This window comes from Pempheris klunzingeri, chromosome 3, assembly GCF_042242105.1.
Source record: "Pempheris klunzingeri isolate RE-2024b chromosome 3, fPemKlu1.hap1, whole genome shotgun sequence".
Classification (NCBI taxonomy): Eukaryota; Metazoa; Chordata; class Actinopteri; order Acropomatiformes; family Pempheridae; genus Pempheris; species Pempheris klunzingeri.
The window spans coordinates 11,910,525-11,924,285 of NC_092014.1; the positions used below are offsets into that span (position 1 = coordinate 11,910,525).

Genomic DNA, 13,761 nt, shown 5'->3' on the forward strand with positions numbered 1-13,761 from the left:
ATCAGCCCATGAAAAGACAGAGTGACAATACGTTTCTTCAAAATGGCACGTCAGTCTAAGCTCTAAAGATTTTAAAGAAAATTCACATTATATCATGCCTACTGGTGAGCAGAAAAAAGCATCCATTTGACTCTGACAATTGACTGGTTGTGAAAACTCAATTACAGGGAGGGATTGTTTTCCAATAATGGGCTGTGTCAGAGGGATCAGTTCAGATCAGACTGCATTCAGGAGCAGCCTCTCCTCTACACAAGAAGTTCTCAGAGGGGGATCGAGGGGCGCCTCAGGCCCTTTAAATGTTTCCATGGGGTCCCCAGAGAAATGAGGATTAGTGTAATTTCACTCTAATTCATTCACTAGCATATACATGTTACAGAATGCACAAGAATTAATATAGATTACTCTCCACTTCTTATAATTCAAACAATAATCCTTCAATGTAGGTGTCCATGAAAAACGCAGACATTTATCCAGCGGATGTTTGGGGCCCGTGTTATGTGGCTGTCTGTCACAGGTCAGCACCTACCATTATTCTGTTGTCTATAAAATGTCCGAAAGTAGCGAAAAAGATCATTATTAAAGCCAAATGTTTTATCCAATCAATCAAAGAATATTTGGCATTTTTGCTTTAAAAGTGGCCAAACTGATTATCAAAATAGTTGCAGATTCATTTTTTGTTTCAGCTCCTGCCTGTGCAGTCTTGGTAAGAGCATGGTAGAGCATGGTAAAATCTACTGTAAAACTTATAAAATGAGCCATAAAGTCTGGTGGAAAAGGTCGTCTGGAAAAGTGTCCATGTCATCCAGCAGCAGAGGGAGTTTGCTTCAGATGGGAGTCAAGGCTCCTATGTTGCATGTTCTACATCACTCATGGTGGGTTAGTTTGTCTACCAGAAAACATAAAGCAATGACAAAATTCTTGAAAAACCTGTACTTCTGAACAAAATAAGCCTTTTGGTACACATATTTCATCAGCTTTTGTCATATTCAAGGATTCAAGGAACTTTATTTGCCATTATACCAACACACGTTTACACATGGGGAGGTACGAAATTACGTTCTCAGGTCCCGTTTTAAGCCAAGATAAATATCAAAATGATGAATGAATCAAAATGATGAATGAAATGAAATGATGGCAAGAACAGAAGGTACAGTACATCTGATTAATTTCTCTTCAAAATAACATCCATTTCTAGTTGTGCCTTTGTTGCTAAGACGATAGTTTATGGTCACAAACACATAAGGGCTAATTACAAGAATTTAACAAACTTAGAGAAATTCCATTTATTTGCGATATTGGACACATTTCTATAACATAAACAGGTTTTGCAGAAGCTTTACCCTTTTTTTTTTTTTTTGGACGTCTGAAAGGCTGCGAGAGCTCAGATGACCTTTGGCCTCTGAGGCAGACACAGATTATAATATGCAGTTTGATCCCAAAAATCTGCTGATTTCCAGCCACACCAGCCCTGAAAGAGATAACATACATGAAGTCACATTCAGCACTGTACAGTACGCGACAATATATTGTCTAACCAGAGAAACCCAGCCAGCGGAGATGCGTGTATCCGCTACCTTGTCTGTGATAACCTGCAAGTCCTCTGCTCCTGTGTAATGTGGGTCTAAGATGAGATAACGAATCTGCCCGGTGGTCTCGCTCCATGTCACGCCAAGGATAGTGTGAGCCAACACCCCTCCTCCTGCAACGCCGGAAAAAGTAACATGAAAAGATGCCCTTAAATGAATCTAAAGAAGAAAATATAGGCCTGGTTTAGTGATGTGTTTGCAGATGTTGCTGATGTAAACAAATCTTTCACAGCATCAGAAATCAACTTAGATTAAAATGATGTATTTAAAAGAACCTGTCAAACAGTTTGGTAGTGATGGCAGGGTCAGGTCCTCTGCATTGATTTTTCATTGCGACCCATTGGTTTCCATTAACAGTTCATTTCACTGGCTGTGTTTTAATTATATGTTGCTATAGTTGTAGGTGAACATTTGTAGTAATGTGTAAAAATACACCCATAGTTATTATGAAATAAATAAATATCCCATAGTGTAAATATTTATTTCATCACAGCCATATATTTATATTTATATTTATTTTGCTATTGCTATTTTTTCTTTTACTATTGCTTCTTTTCACTCTCCCTGTTCTATTGTTGCTGCTGTAACATGACAATTTCCCCCTATGGGGGATCAAATAAAGAAAAGTCTAAAAGTCTAAAAAGTCTATGGTGTAAAAGCTTGTGTAAACAGTTTAATTAAAGCCCATGTTGTTACACAGCTTACTGCAGGAATAGCTCTGAAAATAGTTCAGACATCCAGCTTACCGATCATGATGGGAGTCCCCTCACTAAGGAAGTGGTTGGCCAGTTCTCTGCCTTTGGATGACAACTCAGACCCTTGACTAAGAGTAAAAAACATTTAGCATCAGATAAATCAAATGTACGTCATCACACAACGTGCTATCTGTAGTCAACACACCTCACAAACATGATCTTGGAAGTGACCCCAAGCAGCTGATTCAGAACAGCCTGAACCTCAATGGATCCGATCCACTGCCGCGATCCAACAAAGGACGCCTGTTTGTCTCCAACGTCCACTAAAGCCTGGAGATGAGATAGCGCTTTAAAAGCAGACATTTGGAAATTTCTGACCGTATTGTGATATTTATGCAGCGCATCGTATCTACAGGAACACTACTGCACCTGTTGGATCTCCTTGTGAGTGGGCACGGGCCGCTCTGTGTAGCCTTGCTGCTGGAACCACGAGCAGATGGTCTGGAGGGAGCGATAAGCGCAGCCCCAGCCATTGTCATCCATGTGGTCCTGCATGTAGTGGTGATAGCTGTAGATTCCCTGGACCAAGTACGCCTTGAGAAAAGACACACGCATAAGAAAAGACAAGTCAAGGTCGCTGTTCTCTGCAGACCATCCATTTTCAAACGAGGAGATGGAGCGTGACAGACTTAAATTGGTGATTAGTGGCACCTTTCCATTCTCCAGGCTGGGATGTGTGAGGGCCAGATGAGGATTTCGGAGGTAACCATCTTTGTAGGGCTCATTGGGAAAGTGGTACGCATTCGCTCTTCTAAAATAGGGCCAGTCATCTGGCAGCTCAAACTGTTGATGCAACTCCTACTCGGACAGATATTTTGAAGAAAAAAAAAAAAAATCAGGCGGATGAAAGACAATGCTATGCATTTAACTAGTGGTTTATGCTATATGTTTTATGAGCAATTGAGATTTTAATATCAGGGGAAAGTAATCTCAGCCTGTTCTTCTCACCTCACGCTGTGCCTCTAGCTGGCTGTCAGGCACTCCTGCTGGGTAAACCACAGTCACTAGTCCTTTAGGCTCTGGAAGGAGGAAGTGGAGAGGTTCGGGTACCAGCAGCTCGGTCCCCTTCACGTGCTGCAGCATCACTTTCTCCATCTCACACAACTGACGAGTTAGCGCCTCCAACAGGTGCTCAAAGGCACTGCAGCAACAGGGCAGAACCATTCACAGTGGCACTGATACAAAGACTTTGGTCAGTGATATAAAATTGAATGTTTTCAACGGTGAGACATACTCTTTGATTGTGTCATTGCAGGTGGTACGGACGACACAGTCCATTGGAAGGGTTGTGGACAGGAAGTAGGATTTCTGGACTGTTCTGCTGAGAATCGGGGCTGAAAGAGGGCCTGTCCTTGTCACCTCCATCATCAGGCGAAGGTTAATGATGCCCTGAATGACAACAAAGTGTGAATTTACATTCAAGCACAAGCACACAGAGACACAAAGAACATAGATGAATTTCTCTATGTTTAGAGGTGCCAATTAAACAGTTAGTTGATCAACAGCAAATCCCTCTGTAAATACTTTCATGATCAATTTCTCATTAATGCCATTTGCTTGGTTTATCTGCAGTGTAGGCTACAACAAACAACATCAAGCTGCCACTGACCACTTTCATGATCTCCTGATTGTATTTCACACAAAGGCTGCTGTCTGCCCATAGAAAATGAACTCACAGAGGATAAAGGATGTGTAACAATTACCAACAACAGCTCAGAAACAGTTTTGGGTGCCCCAGTGGCCTAACGGATAAGGCACTGGCCTCCTAAGCCAGGGATTGTGGGTTCAAGTCCCATCTGGGGTGTACAGCAGAGTGGTGGAACATAAATCTGCTCTTATAGACAGGTGAACACATATCAACCTCTGCTATGAATATGTTTTCACAACTACATATAAATATCTTTGGGGTTTGGACTGTTGGTCGGACAAAACAAAGCATGCGATGGAGCAAGTCTGATGAAGCATCATGCAAAATCCATAGCTCGCTCCTTCTTGTTTTTAATCTAATATGTTATATATCAGCATCCTGTGTGAGGTGGAATATTGATTATTTTGGTTTATTGAAAATCTTGGGGTTTTGAACTGTTGATCAACTGAAACGAGACATGTGGACATGTGTGATTGGGGGCTGGGAAACTGTAAAGACCATTTAGCATTTTACAAATGAAGCAACTACTTGATAATTGTAAAAACAATCATTACAGCTCTACTAAGTTTATATCTACTATGCAAAATACTGCCAAAAAAGTTGTGGTAGACACGTCTCCATATACAAATCATGTACATACCACTGCTGGACCTTTTTTACTTTTCTTTTTTGCAGATCTCTTGCCAGCACTCTCTTGTTCATCTGTCCTAAAATAAATAAAACCTTAATTAAAATTCTGGCAAAAAAAAAAAAAAAAAAAAACTGATAAAGAAGAAGATGATTTTAAAAAGTGAGCCTACTGTATCCATTGATGCATATCTTCACACAGCGTGTTTGGACTGATTTCTTCAGGCGTTGCATAAACACCTTTGTTTGGCCAAATAATAACAGGACTGTCGCAGACTGTTAGAACACAGGATTCAGATTTCACCTGAGAGTGAAGCGTCTCAAATGTTCTGGAGATGACTTTCTGCATGAGAAGCACTGAGAGAAGACAAGAAGACAGACAAACAATGCTAGTCCTTTACCACTACTACACTGTTATGATATTATTATTGTGCATGGTCAATTCTTGCTGCCACATGTATTTTTATTAGTATTATAGCTATTAGTATGATTTAAAACACATTATGAACATGTGACCCTTTTCAACATACATTAACTTTTATCTAAAAGCACAAAGTGAACGTTACCATCAACATTTTTCTTTGGATTACTGTCTTTTCTACCGGATCTTTCTATACTTGTACCTGCACTTTTTAGAGTGTACACCATGGCACTGCAGGAACACAACTTTCTTTCCTGTGTAATGACAATGGCTCAATGTTCTACATTGATATTAATATGATGGTGAGGATCAGTGGCCCTGCTCTGCACCTGGCTGCCGCTAGAGCAGAGCAACTAAAACTGCTGTTCTCAAAGACTCGTTTTTACATCAAATGACAACCAGGAAGCAGGACTGCACTAACACTTATGTACAGAACTTGAGTAAAAGTACATAGATACAGCCCACCACTGTTGTTCGTACTCAGTTGTGGAGGCTTTCCTAAGATGAACCTCCTGTTTGATGGTAGATAAGTGATGCAGCATCCGAGAAGGACCAGCAGCAAGGAAAGTGAACCCTGTTATCAAAATAGTCACTGAAACTATTTTAGTACAACTAAACTGCTGCTGTGACCCCATTTAAACTTATGCTATCCAACTTTGTGGCCCTCTATGTTAAAATACACTGATGAAAACCGTCCTTGAACACACCATCTGTGCTGTCCAGGTGACATTTGAACTCCAGCGGCCCTCTGACACGCAGGATGGTCCCCATGCCGGAAGGCTGTGAGTCAGTGACAACCTGGTGAAACACGACAGATGTTATATGAGTAGTCTGAAAGAGAAACAGCTGGCACAGTTTATTACACTGACGTTGATCAGATTTTGTTGTTTACTGGGTAGCAACAAGGAGCTGGCACTAGCTAACAGCGAACAGCGAACTGACTGTAACATAAAGCTGAAAAGGAAAAGCACATGAACGTCTCGTTTAGCTAATTTCTAAATAAACTCACCATCGTCCAGCAATGTAAACTCACTCCTCAGCCTGCAGCTCTCTACACACTGGAGGCTGACATGTCTGTTGTAGGAGATGTTCAACGTGTCTCTGGCGCTGCATCCTATTGGACCACACTGACCACGCCCACTTCTGATGCGTTCAGGATGACTCGTAATTATAAGGGTTATTAAGGAAACAAAAAACGTGGTATCAAATCCTTTCTGCTTGTGTCAAATCAGATTAGATTATTTCTGGAGAGGGTTTTGAAAGCCCTGAGGAGGTGAATTAATCCCCTACTGGCAAAAAGTTGGAATAAAATAATTTATATTTTTTTACAATAGAAATATTTTTCTTTTCTCTCTCCAGAACTGTTATTTTGCAACTAAAACGTATCTTGAAATTTTCAATTTAAATCAACTAAGAGAACATTTTTGGACATCTATTTATTAATAGCACAAATACCAGAGTGACAGAGACACCATATTAAGTACATACTTAATGGTGTACACTTTAATTTACCAATTTACCCCTGGGGATTATTAAAGGAATTCTGATTCTGATTCTGACCATATGTGTACATCGATAATTATAATTAGAGTTATACTAGAAGAGAATAGCCTTTATTGTCATTGCGTGTGTACAATGAAATTAGGAGCGCTGCTCTAATTGGTGCAAAATAGTACCAGGGAATAAATAGAATGGAATAAGAATAAAATAGAATAAAAGGAAGGAAGGAATGGAAAATACTAAAATACTGTGTTTCCATATACACAGAGATGTAGTATGCACAGACTCAATACTTTAAGTCTTGTGGAGCATAACAAATTTTATGACCAAACAACAGAGAGACAATTCTTTTTGGTATTGCTCCTTTTTCATGATACCATAATGTGATCTTTAGGAGACCTGGGGAAAGACATAAACAATTGCAGAATGGTGAGTGCTTGATAATGGAAATAGGGAAGTCCTACTAGAGGCATTATAGCTTTAAAATTCTCCAGTCAGCCATACTGCTCACTGCTAATGAGCGAACTATGAAATCTCCTGTGGTGGTGCTGTTTGTACAGCATTAAGTGTGTCTCTGATGCTGGTTCTGCTTTACTAGGATTGACTGAAGCATACTATATCTAATTATTCCAGCATCAGTGGCCATGTCACCCGTCTTATGCAACACTTGAAAACATGCATCAACATTAACATATATTTTTTTTATATCTTTCTCTTCATCTATTTATTTGGATTTTAATTGTTTACTTCTTTTACATGAATATAGAATGAAAGGAGAGCACAAAAAAAATCAAATTTAACACAATGCAAAACAGTGAAACCGGTTTCTTGGTGCATTGCCTGTTTGCCTCAAGCTATTACATGGCAGTCATGCGTGCTAGGCCAGGCAGGGTGAGTTGACGCAGGGTTAGAGATACTGTATGTAGCAGTGATGCATGCAGAAGTGGGAGCTTTCATGTGGGAACGATCATGTCTTCTAGCAAACATCATTACAAAAACTCTTTGAACTTTACAACAGAAGAACGAAATCACCATCAAATGCTGCAAACAAAGAACATTTTTTGAACATGTGAATTTTTGGGAAAACTACATGAATCTCTGTAAATAAAAGGTGCTGCTGAAACAGACACATTAAAGCCCTCTTACACTGCACAACATGTTCAGACCTATTAACGATTCTTCTTCATGGTAGTAAAGCCAAATAAAGCACATGTCCGGAAGCAGAGTTAAAAATGAGGTCAGTTTTAGGTCAATTATGTTTTGTTTCACCATTGCTTCTGGATAAAATCATCAAGGGTTTGTTAGGATTACTGGGAAAAGGAGCTGAAATGGTCCCTCTCATACAAGCATTCAAAATCAACCGTCTCAGTGTAGCAGACACACTCAGCAGCCCACACTGCAGGCTTGCACTGCGTTGTACCTTCACATGAATACATTTTTTTGTGAATAACTGATGTTGTAAATGTGGGAAAAGAGAACACAAGTTTGTCTGGGGAGCTCAGTAGTTTGGTGGACCAGTTTTCACTCCCAGTGCTCAAACTGTCCACTGTAAAATCCACTTGAGTGCATAAATGCAACATTACCAGAGAAGATTTACTGTAAGTATCTATTAAAGGTCTTTCTGTACCTGAATGTTGCAATCTCCCCGTAAAATGTTTCTTCCTGTTAACCTGAGTGCAGCTGGAGTATATACATTGTAACTGTTCCTGTGGACTCAGTGTGCTGAGCTTGATTTGTGATGAGATTGGCTATCTCTCTGCGTATCATAAACAGAGCATTAGGATCTTTGGAGGAGTGTGTGCAGGGACGGAATATATGGCAGGCACTATGGAAACTCACATCACAAATGCTCATTCATCATATGGGCATAGGCAAAGGTTATATTTGGATTCACTTGGTTGTGTAATACCTGTGACAAAATGACAGATGGCAGGATGTAACAATAGTAACGAGAAAGTTGTTACATACATAATAAATGAAAGTGGCAGCAAAGTGGAAGTGGACTATTTTCCGGGACAGCTCACTTCAGTTTTTACTACAAATGTGATGAATTCTATTTTGGACAATGTTCACTAACATAACAGGCTGGTGTTTTTCCCAAGATGATACGGGATAATATGTTAGTAGTGAATTTATACTTCACTACTACTACTATTACTGTGTTTTTAAGGGACAGGCTCACATTCATTAAACATGTGTTAAATTAATAGCCAGATGCCAATACGAGCATCGAAACAGTGGCAACAGTGCAAGACAAATAATGATCAGGAAGACACATATAAGGCAGGACAAGGAAAGAGACAGAAACAACAACACCAAAGAAAAAAGAAAACAACAAAATACAGATAACTGTAAGTAAATGACAGGAGGTGCTGCAGTAAGATTATATAGATATTTAGATTTTCTTATTGCATTAGGCTATATGTAGGTGTTTGTGGGAGTGTTGTACGAGAAAAGGGAGAGAGAAAGCAAAAAATGTGGGCATTAACAATAATAACAATGCCTGCTGTTGGTGTTTTTCTTTTTCTTTTAAAAAAATATGTCATCTTCTCCACAAACAGCAGGGATCTGGCAGGGTAATTAACTGTGAAAAGTGGAACAGGGCTGCCCATGGAAATATCTCGATGTAACATACACATCTTTTGCCTCTGGTCATCAAATGACCTCAGCCTCACACCATTGGTCTCCTACTGAAGCATGAGCTCTGGATGGTGGTCCTCAGTCATTCCCCATTGCCGATGGGTTCACCCCAGGATCACATCTGAGGGGAAACAGATGAAAGAAGGAGAGCAGAAAAAACTGTTCGACATTACGCCCTGATTCCACTGGTGGAATTAAACTAAGCACATTTACTCAAGCACTGTACTGAAGTGCAGTTTGGGGGTACTTTTAAAATGCTTGAGTTTTTCCACTTTAAGATACTCCAAGCACACTCCACTGCATTTTAGAGGGAAAAATAATTATTTTATTCCATTAAATTTATTGGATATCTGTAATAATTGGTGGTTGATGATTCAGATTTTACGTTTTACAGTCACCTTACAAAATAAGCTTTATTACAGATTAAACCTCCCTATGTTCATACTGCATATTACTTGATACAAAATCAAATTGCAATGGTCTGTTATACAGAAATAACAGACTGTAGAATGCAGAGATCGACCAATCAGAATCGAGTATTCGACAAAGCCGTGTAACAAAAATATAATTATACACAATTAATATTCAAAGGTGAAATTATATTGCCTAATGGGGGCTTCTATATTTTGCTGATAAGATGCTTTTATTTGTAACAGAGTATTTTTAGGTTGCATTACTTCTGCTTTTACTTAAATAAAAGCTCCATACTTCTAATTCTGTCTGATTCCACAGAACAGATAAGAAGTCTGACTTCTTCTTGTACACGCTTTCCTTTTTGTTTCATCCTCTACCTCTTCCTGTTTCCTTGCATGGATGAGAGCTGCGTCCTTGCTCCCAACACCTTGACGTTCAAACTTCCAGCACACGTGACCAAAAGCAACCTCTAACAGCGACAATTCAAGGGTGAGTCCGGTGAACAACTTCAGCTCAACTCTGTGACCCATAAGCTGATAGAGATGCTGTGTCTTCTCATCCAGCACCTCTTCTGTCTGTTGGTGCAGATCCTCAGGTTTATCCAGCTTTATTGCCTGCATGAGAGGAGGGTCAGTGAGGAATTATTCAACCATTTTCTGATTTCCTCTGAGGCCGGAGTACTTCAGCTCTCCTCTTCACCGCTGAGAAAATACAACACGGAGACACAAAAGCAACACAGAGCCAAGACTACATGACTCTGTTGTCTTGAAACTTATCGCACTGTCCCACCTTAACACAGATCAGAAGGTCCATGATGTAGATATTCATGACAAAGAGGTTTGTTCATGGCTGTGCAGTTGGTGCTATCTTCTCTGGGTCCCGATGAGAGGTGGCAACACAACAGCTGTCACCTCTGTGGTGGCAGATGGGTCACTAAGACCTGAGGATAGCCCACGGGATCTGCTTCAAGACATCACTGTGGTCCATTTGCATTTGTCTCTTGATTGGAAAAAGGAAGAGGAAATCTTGAGTAGTTCAGTTATATACTGTACAATGAATGAATCTGACATGTTGTTTTGCAGTGACCACAGTATAACACATTGAATCCAATTGAACGACTAAGAAGGTCGTAATCCACCTCATTTGTTTTGTGGTCATCGTCTTGTATTTTTAGCTCGTAAACCAATGACGCCTCTTTAATTTGCCTAAAAAAAATGCATGTGTGCTGTTTAACAATCCTGATCAGCTCAGTGAGTTGTCTGACAGTTGTTTGACAGGACCCTTACATTTGGATACAGCAAGTATAAAGTTAGTACTCTCATCTACTGACAATCAAAATCGAAACATGTTTACTTCTCCTAAGATCTTCAAGCGATAGCTCGGTCTCAGTGGGCTTCCCCTAAACCCCTTCTCTGAAGTGTCACAAGAGTTAAGGAGGTACTACAGTGACCCTGAGAGCTCAACGCACTACAACTTAAGAAACAGACAAAACACACAAAGTATTTAGGAAAACGTGCTGCAAATAACAAACGTGCTACAAATGCAGACATCAGAAGTGTTCCCAGAGGACATGAGAGCAGAACACGACTCATGAAGCTATTGAAGTCCGTATCATTTGTTTATGCAAATGTTGTGGGCTGACTTGTCACAGGTCCTTGCAGAGTGACAAAGGGACCGCAACAAGCCTCTCCAGGCTACGTTCAGTGTTTCAGTATTGCGCTGTTTGAATTTACAGCACAGTTTTGTATTTGTTCCCTAAATGCTGCACGTGTTGTCAAGTTGTTGACATTGAGCTCTTGGGCTCCAGGACTAGCATTCGGCAGTGCATACATGATTTTTACAAAATGTTTTCAGTGCGCTATGTTTCAACCAGGAGCCAGTTTTTTGTCATCTGGGGGGCAATACAATTTTAGATTAAGGCAGATTTCCTATTTCCTGCATTTGTACATTTGGGATAGCAGTTACAACAGTTTATGTTCATGTTTAGCAACTCATAAATATGAATATATTTATGACATGCTCTATGACAACAGAGATGTAACTGATATGTTAACATCACACAATAAACGATAGATATAAATAAAAAGATGTCATCACATAATTTCTGATCGACTGTCACCTATTTGTTTGGGTGAAACAACTGAAGCTATGATAGATTAGATAAATGAAATCATCAATAACAGATTCATGAAAAAAAACTATTTTATATGTTATATTTTTGCGGCTCTTCATTACCACTGACCAAAATCCTTTCTTATTCAGACTTAACATAATGTACTATAAAAGTGTCACAGATAAAATAACCTGCAATTTGCACAAAACATCAGTTTAATGAAATGCACTTACAGTGGCCACCCAAGCCCAATGGAAGGATTCTCCCTTTAATCTCCAACCTATAAACTTTTTGTTGTCATGTGGCAGCAACATCCTGGGCCTTATTCTTGAAAGATGGCCAAACAAAGCAGCGTGTCCAATGAGAAATGAGAAAATCCCTACTTGACAGAGCTGTTCATTATTTAAGCTCTGAAATGGATTTATGATGTTTGACAATGAAAATGCTCCTTTCAGACCAAACAAGGCAAACAAGCAGTGCTGTGGCCTCATCGTGACCAACAAAATCTATTTTCGACATGATTTATCATGATCATCCAGCATGTATAATTGTCACTGAACCATTTCCTGAACAGTTTTAAATAAAACAAATTGGATTCATAGCATGTTGTCCTGAAGTTCACACAGTGTAGTGTTTTCTGTGACATATAAAAAAAAAAGACATGTTAGTGTGGAAAATGTTCTACTACCGTAGAGTTATTTATTTTATTTTATTTATTATAAAGATAAAGCACATTAATTAATGTTTCTGTAAATGTGTTAGCTGGCCAGCTATTTTCCAACCAAAGCCAATGAAGTGACAGGGTAAGATACACAAACATGCAGTGAGATGCCAAAAGGGCAACAAATAGCATCAAAATCAGCATTCTTAAGATTGTGCACGAACTATGCAGAGCAACAGGGAGCAGCAAAACATCGATGCATTAACAAGAACCTCCACTATTCAGTATACGCATCAATGCAAAGAGGTATGAAGCAGATGATAAATACTGTTAATGACCATGTTTTGTACGTGTGGCATGGCACAATAAAAATGGATAAAGTACAATGTTGACAATCAAATTAATTTGAATAAAATGCTAAGAGAAGTAGTGCTAAGTAGAAGTAAGAGAAGTAGAACATCAGTACATAATTGTAGCCTATCACACATAAGCCACGCAGCACAGAGTTTGAATCATGGCTGTATGAATAATACCACACAGGTAGCGAAACACTAATTATGCCCATACATAACCAAGCTAAGAGAGCTGAAATGATTAGCCAATAAATGCAATTAGTTGATTTCATTTACTGGCAACAGTTTTGACAATCAATAATTCATTTGAAAGAGATTTAGCATTGCTTGCATTTAACACTGTCAGACTCACAGTGGACAATTAAAAAAAACAAACATCAAAATTGATGCAGCAGAACCAAGCGCATCATCTTATTTATTCCCTCTTATATCCCTCATCAAAACCTGGGTCCTGCATTTCCTACACACTGAGTTTTATTTGACAATTAATTGATTCACTGACAAAGTACTGAGCAAATCAAACGATAATGAAAACAATCGTTATTTGCAGCCCTACAAAGTAACGAGGACACAACAGGAGGCCAGGACATAAAACTGATTTTACCTCTTTAATAGAGAAATAATGCTGGGTGTAGGAGCTGGTCTTGTTTGAGCTTTCCTGGTTATTAAGGTGGAGGAAACTTGCCATTCATAATCTTAAGCATGAGACAGGCTTCAATTTACAGGTAATTCATCAGGGAAATACAGCAGGGGAGTTGCAAAGTATGGGTGTGTGTGTGTGTGAGAGAGAGAGAGAGAGAGAGAGAGAGAGAGAGAGAGAGTATGAAATATGAGTTGGATAACAAAATGAAATCATATCAAATAAAAATATTAAACTACATTGGTATTGTGTAGAATTAAATATCAGCATCACCTTGAAGACAACAAACACACCACTGAGCACCACAGACACGCACTCTTGAAGTCCTCTGTGAACAGAATACAAATATGATTATTGGTGAACGGAGGGGCTGGGGAGGGGGACTACTTTCATATGATGGGAC

At 39.3% G+C, this 13,761-nt stretch overlaps 1 protein-coding gene and 1 non-coding gene across 2 annotated transcripts; one reads left to right on the forward strand and one right to left on the reverse strand.

Moving 5' to 3' along the window:
• Positions 1 to 981: 981 nt before the first annotated feature.
• Positions 982 to 6,120, reverse strand: ufsp2 (ufm1-specific peptidase 2). The gene is made up of 12 exons (XM_070827911.1): positions 6,047 to 6,120; positions 5,745 to 5,835; positions 4,790 to 4,973; positions 4,630 to 4,696; positions 3,576 to 3,730; positions 3,290 to 3,482; positions 2,993 to 3,139; positions 2,711 to 2,875; positions 2,487 to 2,611; positions 2,333 to 2,409; positions 1,575 to 1,699; positions 982 to 1,468 (listed from the first exon to the last, which is right to left on the reverse strand). The coding sequence occupies exons 1-12, from the start codon at positions 6,047 to 6,049 to the stop codon at positions 1,382 to 1,384; spliced, it is 1,419 nt and encodes a 472-aa protein (XP_070684012.1). The 5' UTR covers positions 6,050 to 6,120; the 3' UTR covers positions 982 to 1,381.
• Positions 4,073 to 4,145, forward strand: trnar-ccu (transfer RNA arginine (anticodon CCU)). Its single transcript has one exon. It is a non-coding gene; the product is annotated as a tRNA-Arg (tRNA).
• Positions 6,121 to 13,761: the final 7,641 nt, after the last annotated feature.